At 44.4% G+C, this 16,089-nt stretch overlaps 1 protein-coding gene across 2 annotated transcripts; it reads right to left on the bottom strand.

Moving 5' to 3' along the window:
* Positions 1–265: 265 nt before the first annotated feature.
* Positions 266–13,659, bottom strand: ppp1r26 (protein phosphatase 1, regulatory subunit 26). Of its 2 annotated transcripts, none has more exons than XM_063073753.1 (2): positions 12,522–13,361; positions 266–10,052 (listed from the first exon to the last, which is right to left on the bottom strand). In XM_063073753.1, the coding sequence occupies exons 1-2, from the start codon at positions 12,564–12,566 to the stop codon at positions 5,973–5,975; spliced, it is 4,125 nt and encodes a 1,374-aa protein (XP_062929823.1). In that variant the 5' UTR covers positions 12,567–13,361; the 3' UTR covers positions 266–5,972. The 2 variants fall into 2 exon arrangements, with proteins under 2 accessions (XP_062929823.1, XP_062929824.1); XM_063073754.1 differs by lacking the exon at positions 12,522–13,361 and adding an exon at positions 13,518–13,659 and having other exon boundaries at positions 267–10,052.
* Positions 13,660–16,089: the final 2,430 nt, after the last annotated feature.

Below are 16,089 nucleotides of genomic sequence, written 5' to 3' on the forward strand. Positions count from 1 at the left end.
AGGTCAGCGGTAGAAAGAGCGAAAAATTTCAAGTTCATGGCCATCAGTCTTGGAGAATCTATACTACACCCAACATATTCATGCAATCTCAATGAAGACAACCAGTGGTTATACTTCATTAGGAGTTTGAGGAGATTTAGTATGTCACCAAAGACTCTAGCAAGTTTCTTCAGATGTACTGTGGAAAGCATTCTGTCTGGTTGCATCCCCAGTTGGTATGGAGGTATTAATACACAGGATCGTAAAAGGCTGGAAACTCAGCCAGCTCCCTCATGGGCATAAGCCTCCCCACCATCGACGCCATCTTCCAAAGGTGATGCCTAAAGAAGATGGCATCTACCATTAAAAACCCATACCACCTACATGTCTTCTTTTCACTATCATCAGGGAGAAGGTACAGGAGCCTGAAGACCCTCACTCAATGGTTTAGGAACAGCTTCTTCCCTTCTGCTATCAGATTTCCGAATGCATCACAAACCCATGAACACTACTTCGCTGATTCTTTTGAAGAACTCACTTGAAACACCAAACAGGAGATATTCTCATGTATGTCAACAGAGAGAAAGACTAGAGAGTGGGGACAGACAGAAAAGGATAAGGGGAAGGGACTAGAAAAAGGAGGAAGACAGTGGGAGAGATTGGAGTAGAGTGTCGGGGTGATAGATTGTAACGTATGGGGTTATGGGATTTTGTTGGTGGAGAAGAGAAGAAAGACAGAACAAAAGTGATTCAATTATCTACAACCTTGTGCACCCAGCAGAAGAGTTGAGAAATAATAACCGACATCACAAGTATCACAAGACTGTGCTATTTATTAGATAATTGCCAAGAAAATGTGGAACTGTATAATTTAAATATTTCACATAATTTGTTAAAAACTATGTGCACAATATACCCCTCAGGCAAAAACGGAGGAGAAATTTCAACATCACAAGAAAATTCACAAAACAGAAAAAATATTTGGCAACACATACATCAAAAATGGAAAAAATGGATTAAAAACACAAAAGTGAAATGATTTTATTACTTCTTTGGATCACTAATGAATAATGCTACAGAGTATGTGGTTTCATTTAGAAGGGTTTCATTACTGGACAAATATTTTAGAAGCCATTCCTGGGTGATCCAGTGACATGAGCTAGAATCCCACCAAGCTCGCTAGAGAACTTAAATTCAGTTAGTTAAGTCAGGTGAAATTCCATACCCATGCAAACCACATTTTCCATTGAGCTACCTGGCATTACCACCATCCTGAACAGGATAAATTCAAAACTGCAAACTATCTCATGCAGCCTTGCTACTAACTTTGATCGACAAGTTGAAAAGGTGAAAAGCCAAATGAAAAGGCCCTGCGAACATACAGTATACACGCTAATGTTTTAATACTTGATGGTGAGGAACATCTCCCACAAGTCCACAACTTTATCTCTGACATCTGAGAAGAGAAGGAAGTGTCAGTGAATCTCAGAATGACTGAGTTTCCACAAGCAAGGATACAAACCCAATTCTCTTAACTATTTAGGGATCTCCAAGATACTCTTTCCAGTGACACACTAACTCCTCAAGTCTAAGAGAAGTGAAGGGAACAGCACCAACCACAAAACATGGGGCTTTCTACCTCACTCAAACCTTTGAATACATTGATTGTGTGGGACCGTGGAGCATCCTCGTTACATTTGGATGCCAGTGCAAATTTCTCTGAGTTACATTTGCTTCATGACGGTTTACCTAACCAATGCATTAATACATTCACAAGAGGCCCATCTCACTACAGATCAGTATCAGACAAGGTTGCATAATCACTCTGGCACTCTTTCATCTTCTTGCTGTAATACTTTGCTATGCCTCCAACAAGCTGCCCATTAGAGTGAAGTTCATCTGCAGAACCACTGGGAAAACTGTTCAATCTACTTCACCTCACTTCACACCCAAGTTAAGACCAAACCCAGTATCAGCTGCTGCGTGCTTACATTGCTTATGCATTCAGATGTCAGGTTCCAAGTCGTTGCTGATTCTCTAAATGAAGAGCTCAAGTTTCACCGAGACAGCCAAAGAATTTAAATTCAATTAACATGAAGTCTCTTCAACATGAGCTCATGCTCCATTGTGTTATGTGGCATGACCACTACCCTCAAAAGAATAGATTTAGAACAGGTCCAGTGGCTCTGTGCTGGGTATCCAAGAAGGGAAAGGGCAATCAAACTGCTACACAATATCCATACCAGAAAGATCATGCGAATTTGTGCATGGGAAAGACATCACAGCTCTGGAGACTTTGAAAACATGCCAAAATTGGGAATGCTGTTCAATAGAACTATCAAACTTGACTCCATCCCTCAAAGAATCATACTCTTCAATACCATCCCTTTCTCATTGGCTCAACATACCCATCATGACTAATACAAAAAAATAAGAGTGCTTCTCAGAGACTTCAACATTGTCAATGGTGGGCAAGGCAATCTATGCAGAACATCACCTCCTATCCTGCCTTGCCTGATGAATTAGTGCTCCACCATAATAAAAATTACTACAAAGAACAAGGCATAAAATGCAGCCAAATGGGTGGATAGCAAGGAGGGGAAAAGGGTCTTTATTTTCCACCTTCAAGAGTAGTTTGAGTGTACCATTTTTCACCTAGCTGGCTAAATCCAGGACATGACTGTGAGTGGTTCAGCAGAAGATGAAGAAGAAAAATCAACATGATTTTGACCTCACATTGCTATGATGTAGGATACAATCACTGTTTTCTGTTAGAGAGATTCTAAATAAAACTGATATTTCAAAACTGGGTATGTCTAAGGTGCTCTGAGACACAATTAATAGTAGAACTGTATTTCACCACAATATTCAGAATCATGACCCAGCACTTCCTCGTTACTGTTGAGGTACGGGACACAATTCAATGAAGATTGCAGAAGAGCATGCATGGATCACTAAGCATTCTTAAAGATGATATCACATCATCACATTCTCAAGGGTAATTTGGAATAGATAATAAACGCTGGTCTTTGCAGCAACATTCATTACTTATATGTAATCACTTGTTATTAAATCTGATATTTAGACTCAGATGAAATCTGTGGACAGAATATTCCACATAAGACAATACACTGATGTTGTTGGTAAACCTTTTCCTAATCTCTTCAAAATTGGTCCCATCACCATTAACTGCCCTGTAAGCCACAACACTTCATTCCAGTAAAAAGGCCATCAAAATGAATTTAGATTAGTGACCGTTTCCCCAGGAGTTGCTACACTCCTGCAATTTTCTATTCTGCACTTGTTGTTAAATGTTAACAGAAAATGATAGTACTATTTTATTTTGGAAAGAAGGATTAGCATTTATAAGCACAGAAACAAAATGCTGGAGGGACTCAGCAGGTCAGCATTTATAAAGTTAGTTCCACAATCATTGTCCACAGCAGTTTAGACACTTAAGAGAATTTTCACTGGAAAGCACTACGTGACAAGGTGCTTTTCAGTGCAACATCATTATTGTGTTTTGCTGAAATCATCCTGACAAAGCTGCTGCAATGTGTTATTCAGAAGAAGGGCCAGGTAACTCATTTATAAATCCCATTTCTCATTGGGATTTTGCTGAATTAAATACACCAGGCGTTACATAAATAAAGAGCCAAGAAATTTAAAACAGGCCCTAATTAAAATAAGTCATTCTGTATTCTTGGAGTATAAAGTCTGTATAAATGTCATATTTCAATATTTTCCTTTGCATGATTATCTATGTGAGTTCTGAGCTGGAATTTGACATTCTTTGCATTTATATATAAATCCGTACATATCTGACTCACTTCTCCCCTTTTAATAGGGTACCCTTTCCCAAGGTACTTTTCTACAGCTTCTCCTTACAGAATCCAATCCCAGTTGATAGAGTGTTGACAGAGTATTTGCCATGGAGAGATCATGACCATCTGACCTCATAGCAGAATTAGGCCATTTGGCCCATCGAATCCTGCTCCACCATTCAGTCATGGCTGATTTGTTATCCCTCTCAACCCATTCATGACCGAGCTCACACTTCTACCCTCAGATGATCCTGGGATGAGTGCTGCTTGACAGTAATGGGGAAAAAGTATCCTCGATGACACTGCTCCCCTGACCCTGACACAAACTACAGTTCCCCCTCTTTGCCGGAGATCAGCTGTGAATAGCTTTCTTTTAAACAATTCTTCCTGCTGCATACTAGAAAACTGACTTCTTAGAAATATAGCATGGCAACAGGCTTTTCAGCCAATGAGCCTGCGAGGCACAATTACACCCATGTGACCAATTAACCTACTAACCTGTATGTCTTGGAATTGGGAGGAAACCAGAGCACCCGGAGGAAACCCACCTGGTAACAGGGAGAATGTACAAACTGCTTACAGGCAGCAGTGGGAATTGAATCCATGTCACTGACATTGTAGTAGCGTTATGCTGACCACTATTGTGCCTAATCTCATTTGGTATTGAAAGCTAAGCATGCTCAGGCCCGATTGATACTTGGATGAGAGACTGTTTGGGAATAGCAGGTGCCGTAGGCTTGCCTATTGCCATACTAGCCTGAAAATTTCTAGAGGTCAAATTTCCTCATGAAGACCATGAGTTTGGGAAAGTAAGTTCCTGAAGTCAGTCATTTGCTAATTATCTCCCTGATTTATGATAATTCATTGATAATTTACATCCAAGGGCAAATCCTATTCCAACCTGCAGGGATAATAACAAAAAGTAATTATTACCTACACCTTCAACTACTGGCCGAGGGTGAAAGCTATCCTACTGATGGCCAATTAAACTCCAGAGATCAAGTAGGTGTTGAGAACTGGCAGTTCTGGTCCATAATCTCCTTGCTTCAAGAGGAATATTTAAATAATCTAATACAGTGGGGTTTAGGAGCTGCTAGTTATGAGGCTGATGATAAGGCCTATGGCCAGGAAAAGAGAGCCATCCTTTTTCTGCATCTGGTAGTACTGTTCCCAACTAGATAGCAATTTGATTTTCCAGTGTCAGCATCCTGAACCTCAATCAACGAATGCAAAATTATAGTCCCTTAGCAGGGTCTGTTCCTCAGCAATTTCACCTCACTTCCTGGCATCCCAAGTCACCTGCTACCACTACCTGTATTAACAATTAAACAGTTTTTGTGCAGCTTCTTAACAGAAATAAAAATACAATTTGAATGCAATAAAAAAGGGATCAGGTACCTTCTGCAGGTTTGTGTGCAAGTTAGTTACTGTACACATTTTCTGTTTGAAGTACTTTCCCTCTGTCAATTCAAAAACAATTTCTATTGTAGCTCTCCATCCCAGATCAATCTTTACTCTTATTGACTTTCAATCTTCAGAATAGCTCATCCAACTGACGCTCATTTACACGTCAACACAATTTGTACTATTCAAACTTAGGAGCTATCAGAGACAATCCCCTGTGTTGTTCCCTGAATGTATTCATCAGGAACAGAGCCTGGATCTGGATCTTCTGATTCGTTCAGAAGTGCTGAGAGTGATCACCATAACTACGGCTTTGACCTTGAAAACAATAATTAGAACTGGGGCTATTTTTCCAGATTCTGGGATGATGTGCTATGGGTATTATCTATGGACAGGAAGAAAGACTGTGCTGCACTGACCCTGAGAAATGCAAATACAAATCAACTTAAGATGAGAAATGGTGAGCCCTCCACTACCACAGAAACAAATGGCAACTACATTTCATAGGATGGGCCTCAGCCATGGCAAGAAATGCTTTGAAACTATACAGCCCAACTTTTAATCATCCCATTTATTTGGAAAAGACAGGAATGGACATTTTAAAAATGTACTTTCTTTGCCCTAAATCAAATGCTTATCTAGGATAGCCTTTCATCACATCAGCCAAAAATTGTCTTAAGCCACTTGCCAATATTCCACCATCTACAATGGAACTTAATGGTTATCTTAAATAATTAAGAGAAAATCTACTGTACAACGTTATACTTACACATCAGTATACTGTCCCTTCTGTCCTGAACTACTAGTCTCCATCCTATCACCATTGTCTGATTGATCATTTGCTTTGTCATAAAAGGGTTGAGGACTTTTCTCCTCAAAACCCACTCCTGTTCGTCTCCTGTCGCTTTGCTCCTCATTCTTAGCTTCCAACAAAGACAGGTTCAGCGACTGCCATTGAGCAGTTCCACCATTTTCTTTACCCGAGTGCTGACTGCTGGCCTTCTCTTCAGCAGTTCCCTCACCACTCACTGCTCCTTTGGCAGTCTCTGACTCTGTACTCTGCACGCTCTGACCTATCCTGCTGGTTTCCTTGAGGGTTGAAGGTATGGAATGTGCAGCAAATGGTACACTGGTGCTTGCTCCTCTATTTTCACATGAATGTGATCTCACAAAGTTGAAACATTCAGGTCTAGCGTCTTGATTTGACCTCATTCCACTCTGATAATTGTGGTCATTCTGCTCCCGCCAGGTAACACAAGGCGGGCCCCTCATCTGACTGCAGTGAACATCAGGACTTACTGATGGCATCAGAGATCCTGAAGGCCTGCTTGGGTATCCACCCTCCTCAGGTTTAGTTCTATCTCTGCCTGTCCAACCCAGGTGTGAATATGTTTTACCTGCAGTATGAGGGCTCTGTTCTGTACTGCACCCTACATGTGACTGGCTTTCCATGGAATATTTAGCTCTACTGCTAGCATCTTTCTCCCCGCCTTTCGGCGCAGTGTCACTGAGAGGTTCAGTGAAGATGACACTGCATGATTTCAAATTGCTTACAGTTCCCTCTAAAGACATTGCTTGAACTGCTTTTGGTTGAGGCTGTCTCACACCCTGCTCTCTGAGATCAATATATTGTCCACTTTGCTCTTGAACCAAGGGTGGAATTGCTTTGAAACCCGCAGCTGCCTGTTTCTCCTGCACGTTCTGGGCGAGGCAGTTTCCTAAGGGATCATCCATCTGCAGGACAGTACCATGCAAGTCACAATTGCTGTTACTGCTCTCTTTCCCTTGACAGTCTGTGGTACCAACTTGCAAAATCCCCTGCTCAAGTGCAGTTTCAGTTTGAAGCACAGTTGACAATTCTCTGACAACTAGTCTGTGTTCAGTCTGGTGTTCTGCACTGTGAACAACACAAGCGTCCCGAAGCAAACCTGGCCCATGATTGCCAGTCTTGCTTTCAGTAGCAGCAGCGCTTTCTGTACCTCCAAATGAACACCCAGCTGAGACTGCCTCTTCCTCATGATGCAGTTCCTTCATACCAACGCTGCAAGACCCCTCAGTCTGCTGAGAAATGGAAGATATATCTCCACCATGGCCTGGCACTTTTAACGGTCTGTTTCCTTCGCCTCGCTCTGTAAAATCTTGCACTTCACCCTGGTCTTTCAAGCTTTCCTCTGCTACGCTATTCCCTCTGGCTTTTTCTGCTAGGAATCTCAGGATTTCTTGCTCAATGCCATCATCACTATCTCCGGAACTGCTGTCTCTGGTCATGGTTTTTTGAGTTACCGGTTCAACCACGGTGGATGGCGTTGTAGATAACAAGACCATTACGGGCCTTTCCATTCTAACCATATTACCATTTCCTTCGCCTTCTGATGTCTCCCCAGCTCTTTTGTTATTTTTACTTTTAAAGTCTAAATAACTTCTACAGACTGTCCTGCTAGATTTTGACAAACAGCTCTTCAGGGGGGCGTGGCTCAATGCAAGGCCTTCACCAGCGGCTTTGGGAGTTTCATTCCCAATACCAGTGTTTTGCTCAGAGAAGGTGAGCACCTCTGCCCCTGTAAACCGTACTCGCTTCCTGCACCGGTTCTTGGAGTCCCTTGCTCTTCTCCCCACTCTTTTTCTGGTTTTCAGAAGATCCTTTGTAGCAGTATCCAGATCTTCGTCACTGTCCAGTGAGCTACTTTTGTCATCCGTCTGCCAAGCATCGTGGACTGGCTTATGACAGGACTGTATGCTGGTAGTACAACTGGGGGATAACTTGTCCTGATTTATATTGATTGCCCTGCTGTCCCAGACATTGCCTACCTCCAAAGTATCTTGCTCCAACAGATCATCTTTAAGTTTAATCTTGGAGGGGGCAGAGTCAGGGTCAATCCTGGAAACAGGTGCTTCACTGGCCTCTGGCTGGTTTTCTCTCAACTTTTCTCTTCCAGTTTTATGACCAACACTGTCATTAGACTTCAGACTTTCTTTCCGTAATAAGGGCATCTGAGATGAAGACACAGGAGAGAAGAAGTTCAGACTATCTTTTTCCTTCAGATCTGAGGGGAAAACTTTGACTGACTCGCTCACAGCTTCCACTTTATTTGACTTCTGATTGCTTTGGCTCACCTTCAGAGCCAAGTAATTTTGAATTTCTTTTTCAATGCTGTCACTACTATCCACAGAACTGTCTTCACTGTCAGAAGATGAGATTTGCTGGGAGTTAACAGTGGCATATTTGCTGGTCATCTTCCCACAGGCCACATGCTCTTCCCTGGCCAACATCGTTGTTCCTGTCATGCCATCCATACTGAGCACCAGAGGGCCTTCCTGCTTTCGAAAAAATTCTGATGGGGCCTCCGTTCCTTTCAAACTTAACTCAGAGACTATGTGTTTCCTTTCCTTTTGCTTTACAAAGTCATCACTCAACTGATTATTGGAGACTGTATCCAAAAGGCTGTGTGGATACTGTGCCTTTGACTCCACAGACTTGGGTATACATTGCTTCCGCTTCTTGCTCAGAGTTGCTCGTGCTGTTTCCTTCTCCTCGTCCTTGGGTGCATGACGAGCATCCAAAGAGGATTCAGAGTTCATGGAACAGAGAGGCTTGTGAGGTAACAGTCCAAGAGCAAAGGGAAGATCCTTGATTTTCTTCTGTTCTAACTGGTAACGTTGGATGGCTTCCTCAATCCCATCATCACTACTGGAGTCAGATAGCTCTGCTCCTGTGGTTATGGAATTAGGCTTTGGGACAGAGAATTCAGTCTTCATGTTCAACTGGATGTTACTACTTTTGCAGAGATCCTTAAAGCTAGGCATTGCTGTTGGCTTCTCATTGGCCAGCTTCTTCTGGCCCTTGGGATTCCTTTCACTGGTCTTCCCAGATTTGCCAGCTTCACCTACTTTGGTGGATTTGGTGCCAGTAACCTGAGTGTTGGGATTTGTCACCAATGGTTTGACAACACGTGCTTGGCTCCCTGTGCTGGGCTTGATGTACCTCTTCTTGCTTTTCAGTCCTACCTTCACCAGATTTTCCTTCTGTGCTGGCCCTCCCTCCAATGCCAATTTGTCACTGGGATTGCTGGTTTCTTTATCCCGCTTGTCCTGTAAGAACCTTTCAATCTCAGCTTGTATGCTCAGTTCAAAAGAGTCGTTGCTGCTGATGCTGGAAGGTGAAGAACATCTGGAATCTGTAGTAGCCTTTGGGTGGGCAGGAAGAGGGTCAACATTGACAAGCTCAGTGGGAACCACCTTTTCTTCAAGTGAGATTCTATTACTGACATTTGGAGCAGCGTCTTTGATAGGTGGATGTATTACAGAAGGAACTTCAGCATCATGTATGACGTTCGACATTGAGCAACTTTCTTCTGTCTTCTTCTTCAAGTATTCCTGAATAGCCTTTTCTATATCTCGGTCAACAGACTCATCGCTGTCTGTATCCAGTTCACAATGACCCAAATTCGACTCCTCTGTGCCAAGTGCACAGGTTGGATACCCGGTCTTCAGATCCTCTACGGCGGCCCCTTTTAGAAGCTTGATGGCGCTGTTGTCTAACGCACCCTCACTCCGCCATTTTGTGACTAGATTTGTTTGAGCATTACTACTGGCGTCATTGTTCACAGCATGAGATGAGTTATGGGGCTGCAGGTTTTCCACAATCATTTGTACACTTACGTTGACAGTACTTCCAACAGCAGCTAACTTGTCCTTTACAGAGGAAAAACCCACAGGAAGGCTGTAGCTCTGGGAAGCTCCAAAGGACTGCCAATCTGTCTGTATTGCAGAGGCAGGTGTCAAATTCATTAAGAACATTATAGCAGGAGAATGACACTCTGGACATATTGCTGCTCCCCTCACATCCTGCGAAAACAATGTAGAACAAAAACAATCAAAACGGCTGCAAAATAAACAGCTTAACAATACTCATACTGATACTTTACAAGAGCCAGTCAACTCAGAGAAACTTTCTTTTAATCTGTTTTTGCCATTTAGTTAAGAGGTGGCAAACAAAAAGCCTGGTTCAATTTTATCACTGTTGCTTGAGGAATAGACATTGTTCAGGACAATAGAGACAACTCTTTGGCTCTTCTTCAAGATAAAGTCTGATGGATCTCCCACAGATGACTTTAGGCAGATGTTTTATTATCTCTGACAGTGCAACTCTCCCTCAGTTTTGGCCCTTCAATAGTGCAGCAGACTTTCAGTATTACACCTTCAAAGGTACACTCCTCCCTCAGTACTGAGATAACCTCGCTTTGTAAAAACTCACTCAATCATGCTATACTAACTCAAGAAATCTGGAGACTAGAGAAAAAAATTCTATTGAAAGTCATGGAGAATTAGAAATGACATTGTAAATCACGATGGCAGGATAACACTAACTAATTCCCTTTAACTAACTCACCAACTTAGCAATAGTGCCACTTGACTCACAACTTCCACACCGGCAACCCAGTCACCTAATTCTATCCTAACCCATTCAGCCAGCTCTGCTGTGGCTGCTCATCTACACTGCTTTCACTTTTAATCACTTTTGCATTCAAATCCCTTCAATACTTACACCTTACTGTTGCTGTAGCATTGCCTGCCCATTCCCTCCAATTTTAGTTTTAGATTAGATTACATTCAACTTTATTGTCATTGTGCCAAGTACAGATACAAAGCCAATGAAATGCAGTTAGCATCTGACCAGAAATGCACAGTGTTAGTTACAAAATAACTGCAAATAAAAAGTAAGTGCTATAGCACACAAATATAAGAGTACTGAAACAGTACAATATGGTTGCAATACTGCTTAGCACTGTGATGTGAAGTTCAGCAGGGTCACAGCCTCAGGGAAGAAGCTCTTCCTGTGCCTGCTGGTGCAGGAGCGGAGGCTCCTGTAGCTCCTACCGGATGGGAGGAGAGTAAAAAGTCCATGGTTAGGGTGAGATGCATCCTTGATAATGCTTTTCGCCCTGCCCAGGCAATGTTTATGGTAGATGTTCTCAATGGTGGGCGATTGGGTGCCGATAATCTGCTGGGCAGTTTTCACCACATGCTGGAGTGCTTTGTGGTCCGATACAGGACAATTGCAAAACCACACTGAGATGCAGTTGGTGAGTATGCTCTCAATGGTACAGCGGTAAAAGTCCGTCAGTATCCTGGGACAGAGGTGCGCTTTCTTGATGCTCCACAGGAAATAAAGGCGCTGTTGCACCTTTTTGATCAGGATGGAGGAGTTCAGGGACTAGGTGAGATCCTCAGAAATGTGGACACCAAGGAATTTGAAGCTTGGTACACTCTCCACTACAGCTCCTTTGATGTAGATAGGGACATGAGTGTGTTTCCTCCTCCTTTAACTGTTCCTTAAAAACTCTTACCTGTCTGTATATGTCCTGAGCTCGGTGCTAAATTCTTTATTTCATATAACTCTTGAGCTGGGAAACTTTATGATGGTAGATTCTAGCTGCTATTGTAAATAAAACTATTAAGTTTGCATCACTCATCTCACAGAATCATTTTCAAGTGTAGTTAAACAGGATTTTGCTTCTGACCCAATTGCTAAAAATGCCATTTTATGTGGGCTGGGGAGGGTGGGGGGAAGCAACAGATACAAGTTTATTTTAAAAATAGTAACACTCAAGTTTTCTCTACCTCTTACAAGATTGCAGCTTGTGAATGGGTTGACCCATTTCTGAAGCCGATGCCGATTTAAAATACATTGCAAATATGCTCAGAGCCAAGTTTACTCGGTTATACAGAATAGATATGGGCCATTTGGCCCCACAGATCCTTTACTGACCAAAATGTCACATCCAAACTAGGCATGCAACCTAAATCTTCCCAATCCATGTACCTGTCCAACTGCATCTTATTATACTTGCTACAGCCACTTCCTCGAGCATCTCATTCCACATAGATACCACCCCTTGTGTAAAAAAAGTTGTCCCTCACGATCGTATAAAATCTTAACCCATGCCCTCTAGTACTTCATTCTCCAACTGTGCAGAAATGCCTGAATTCAGGAATGCACATTTGGAGGTTCACAGAGCAGGGAAACGAGGTTGAACCTTTACAGCTAATTGTGAAGCATTGAATGCTCTGATAGTTCAGATTCAAGACTGTTTAATGTTATTACCTATACACAAGAAAATAATTGTTAGTCCAGATATGATGCAGTACAGAGAAAAACACAAAAGATAAAGAGCACACAATAAATATAAAAACATAAGATAGCTTATATACATAGATTGATTGTCCATAAAGAGACAGAAGCTATACATAAGGTGACTGACAGGAAATAATATAGTGTTGGAGTTAGTGGGTGGAAGCGTTGATCAGCCTTACTGGGGAAAGTACTGTAACTGTTGGTGGTTCTGGCGTGTACGCCATGGAACTGGGGCAAACAGTCCATGAGCAGGGTGTGTGGGATCCTCCATGACGTTATTGGTTCTTTTCCAGCACCTTTCTGTATACATGTCCTTGACGGCTGGTTAATACGAGGGAACTGCCTTTACCTACGATTTGAGGCTATAACAGGATTCTGTTTGCCCACGTTGAGGGGCATTTGCTATGCCATCCCCCCACTTGGGTGCCCAGTTGTTCTGAGCGTGCAAGCGATGGTGATGGCAGCCAGGCAACGGCCGGTCACGCCTCGGAGCTCCTTGGACCCAGGCTGGCCCGACAGTGCACTGAGTCTGTGACGAGGGGCAGCACCACTACGCACTCGACCCCCGCAACCCTGACCGCCCGATCCGGTCGGCAACCGGCAGAGCCGGCGTGCCCCGACCATCCAGGCCTTCCGCTACCGCCCTGCTCTCAGCAGCGGCCCGCTAGCGACTAACCCGACCCCAAGGCCCAGGCTGCAGCCTCCGACCTGCGGCACAGTGGCAGGCCCCGAGCCCGGCCCGCGAGTGAGAGGAGGAAGGAGCCCGGGCCGGGGGTTGTGAGGGAGAGGAGGCCGTTGGGAGCATCTCTCCCCCTGCTCTCCTCAGTCAGGCCAAGTGATCACGTTTCACTCCGACATCAGGGGCAGAAGGGCGACCCCAGTCCGGCCGGATCTCTGAGTATAGTTAGGCCCGAAGCCTCGAGTCGGGAGTGCTCCCGCCGCCGCCGGACAACGGCTTGACTCGGGCGGCGCGGAGCCCGGCTTGACTGACAGCTGCCCCGGCTCCCGGTGCTCCCACTTTCCCGTTTTCATTGGCACCTGCTCCAGCTCCCGGGTTTGATTGACAGCCCCTCCCCGCCGCTCGCCAGGTTGATTGACAGCCGGCAGAACCCCCCCCCCCGCCCCGAGCCCCGGGACGCGAGCGGAGACCCCCGCCCCGCGCGCTCCAGCACTACCTGCTACACGCGGCTCCCTCGACTCGCTGCAGCCACACCGCGCACTGCCGTCTCCACTCCCACCGGCTGCAGGCAAAGTTCAGAGCAACAGCGAGGAGGCGGGGGAAACACAAATAAATAAATATGTCCGTCCGGACGGCGACCCGGCTGTGTTTGTGTGAATTAGAATCAGTAAAACAACAAAAAAAAACATGAATCATAAGTAGTGGTTACTGCGTTTGCAACTTTTGTCTGAAAAGAGTTAAAAATAATACCCCTCTTCTTGAAAACAAGGGATTGGGAGGCTAGAGAGTCTTGCATTAGTAATAGGGAAGCTGTGTGAGAGAGAGTTCCTGCTTTATTCAGAGATACAGCGTTCATTCGGCTCTTGCAGCCCAGCGACCGGTCTGTTTTACACCAGCCCTATCACAGGACCATTTACCATGACCACTTGACCTCTTTTGGACTGTGGGAGGAAATCGGAGAACCCAGAGTAAACCCTCCTGGGATGAGTGTAAAAACTCCTTACAGCTGGCACTGGGATCGAACCCCAAACTCCAGGACGCTGTGAGCTGGAGTAGTATCGCCCTAGCTGCCACGTTAGGGATAGATTAATTCACATTTGGAAGAGCATGGCCGTATTTGGCATAGTCAGCGGGGCAGGGGTATGCTGTACAAATTCGGGGAGTTTAATTCCGCCAAATGTGAAGGGTCACAGAGTCATAGAAAAGTACAGGACAAAAACAGGGCCTTCGGCCCATCTAGTCTGTGCCAAACCATTTAAGCTGCACCAGGACCATAGCCCGCCATACCCCTACCACCCATGTACCTATCCAAGCTTCTCTTAAACTTTGAAACCGAGCTCACATGCACCACTTGCACTGGCAGCTCCTGCCATGCTCATGACCCTCCGAGTGAAGAAGTTTCCCCTCATGTTCCCCTTAAAGTTTTCACCTTTCACCTTTAACCCATGACCTCTGGTTGTCATCCCACCCAACCTCAATGGGAAAAAGCCTGCTTGCATTTACCCTCTCTATACCCCGCATCATTTTGCTGTGAAGAGTTGCACTTTAGGAGGTAGAATGCGAAAGGGATAGAGTTGATGTGCAGAGGGATGTTGGGATCCAGGTCCACAGGTCAGTGAAACTGGATGATAGACTGGCAAAGAAGGTACAGTACATGGGATGCTTACCTTAATTAGTCAAGGAATCAGGTTTAAGAAACTGCAAGCTATGTTGTAGCTTTATAAAACTCCTGAAACTTTGGAGAGGGTGTGGAGGACAGGATGTTTGGACAAAGGTGGTTGTTTTCTCTGGAGTGATAGAGGCTAAACAGAGATTTGATAGAAGATTTATAAGATGAGAGGCATAGACAGAGTAGACAGACAGCACCTTTCTCCCCTGGGTTGAAAAGTCTCATACCAGGGGAACATGAATGATGCTGTCTGCAAAGTTCTAAACTCAGATGAAGACCTTAAGCCCGATCAGATGTAAATAGCCACAAGTATTCTCACTAAAGGCAGACTATACTGCGGGTGAACCCTCGCAAGGCGACAGGCCCTGGTAGGGCTCTGAAGACCTATGCCAACCAACTGGATCAAAGACATTTTCAATCTCTCATTGCTATAGGTGGAAGTTCCCACCTGCTTCAAAAGGGCAACAATCATACCAGTGCTCATGAAGAGCTGTGTGAGCTGCCTCAGTGATTGTCACTCAGTTGCACTCACATCTACGGTCATTAAGTGCTTTGAGAAGCACTAGAGTCAACTCCAGCCTAAGCAAGGACCTGAGGCTACTGCAATTTGCCTATTGCCACAATCGGTCCACAGTGGATGCGATCTCACATGGCCTTGGATCACCCGGACAGTATTAATACTTACGTCAGGCTGCTGTTTATTGACTACCGCTCAGTGTTTAACACAATCATTCCTGCAATTCTCTACACCCATGTCTGTGTGGCTAGGCACATCTCAAATGCCATCTATAAATCTGCTGGTGAAGCAACTATTGTTGGCAGGATTTTAGATGGTGACAAGAAGGTGTGCAAGAGGGAGATATATCAGCTATATGCAATATGCTATATATCAGATATATGCGAGCAACAACCTTGCACTCAACATCAGTCAGACCAAAGAATTGATTGTGGAAGGTTAAGACAGGGAACACACACCAGTTCTCTCAGAGGGATCAGAAGTTCCAGGAGGGGGGTCAAAATTTCTGAGGATCTACCCTGGGCCCAACGTATCCATGCAGTTACAAAAGAGGCACGGCAGCAGCTATATTTCATTAGGAGCTTGAGGAAATTTGACACGTCACCAAGGACACTTGCAAATTTTTACAGATGTACCGTGGAGAGAACTCTAACTGGCTGCATCACCGTTTGGTATGGTGCTGGGGGGGGGGTGCTACTGCACAGGACCGTAATAAGCTGCAGAAATGTGTAAACTTTCATCTCCAGCCTCCCCGGCGTCCAGGACATTTTCAAGAGGTGATGCCTCATAAAGGTGGCATCCATCATTAAGGACCCCCATTACACGGTGCATGCCCCCTTCTCATTGCTACCATCAGGAAGGAGGTACAGGAACCTGAAGGCA

The sequence above is a fragment of the Mobula hypostoma genome, chromosome 21 (genome assembly GCF_963921235.1).
Source record: "Mobula hypostoma chromosome 21, sMobHyp1.1, whole genome shotgun sequence".
Lineage (NCBI taxonomy): Eukaryota > Metazoa > Chordata > Chondrichthyes > Myliobatiformes > Myliobatidae > Mobula > Mobula hypostoma.

Coding starts and splice junctions, on each gene's coding strand:
- ppp1r26 (XM_063073753.1), bottom strand. CDS start 12,566: ATGGCGTACACGCCAGAACCACCAACAGTTACAGTACTTTCCCCA. Junction 10,053..12,521: donor CAGTTACAGTACTTTCCCCA/GTAAGGCTGATC, acceptor TTGTTTTCGCAG/GATGTGAGGGGAGCAGCAAT.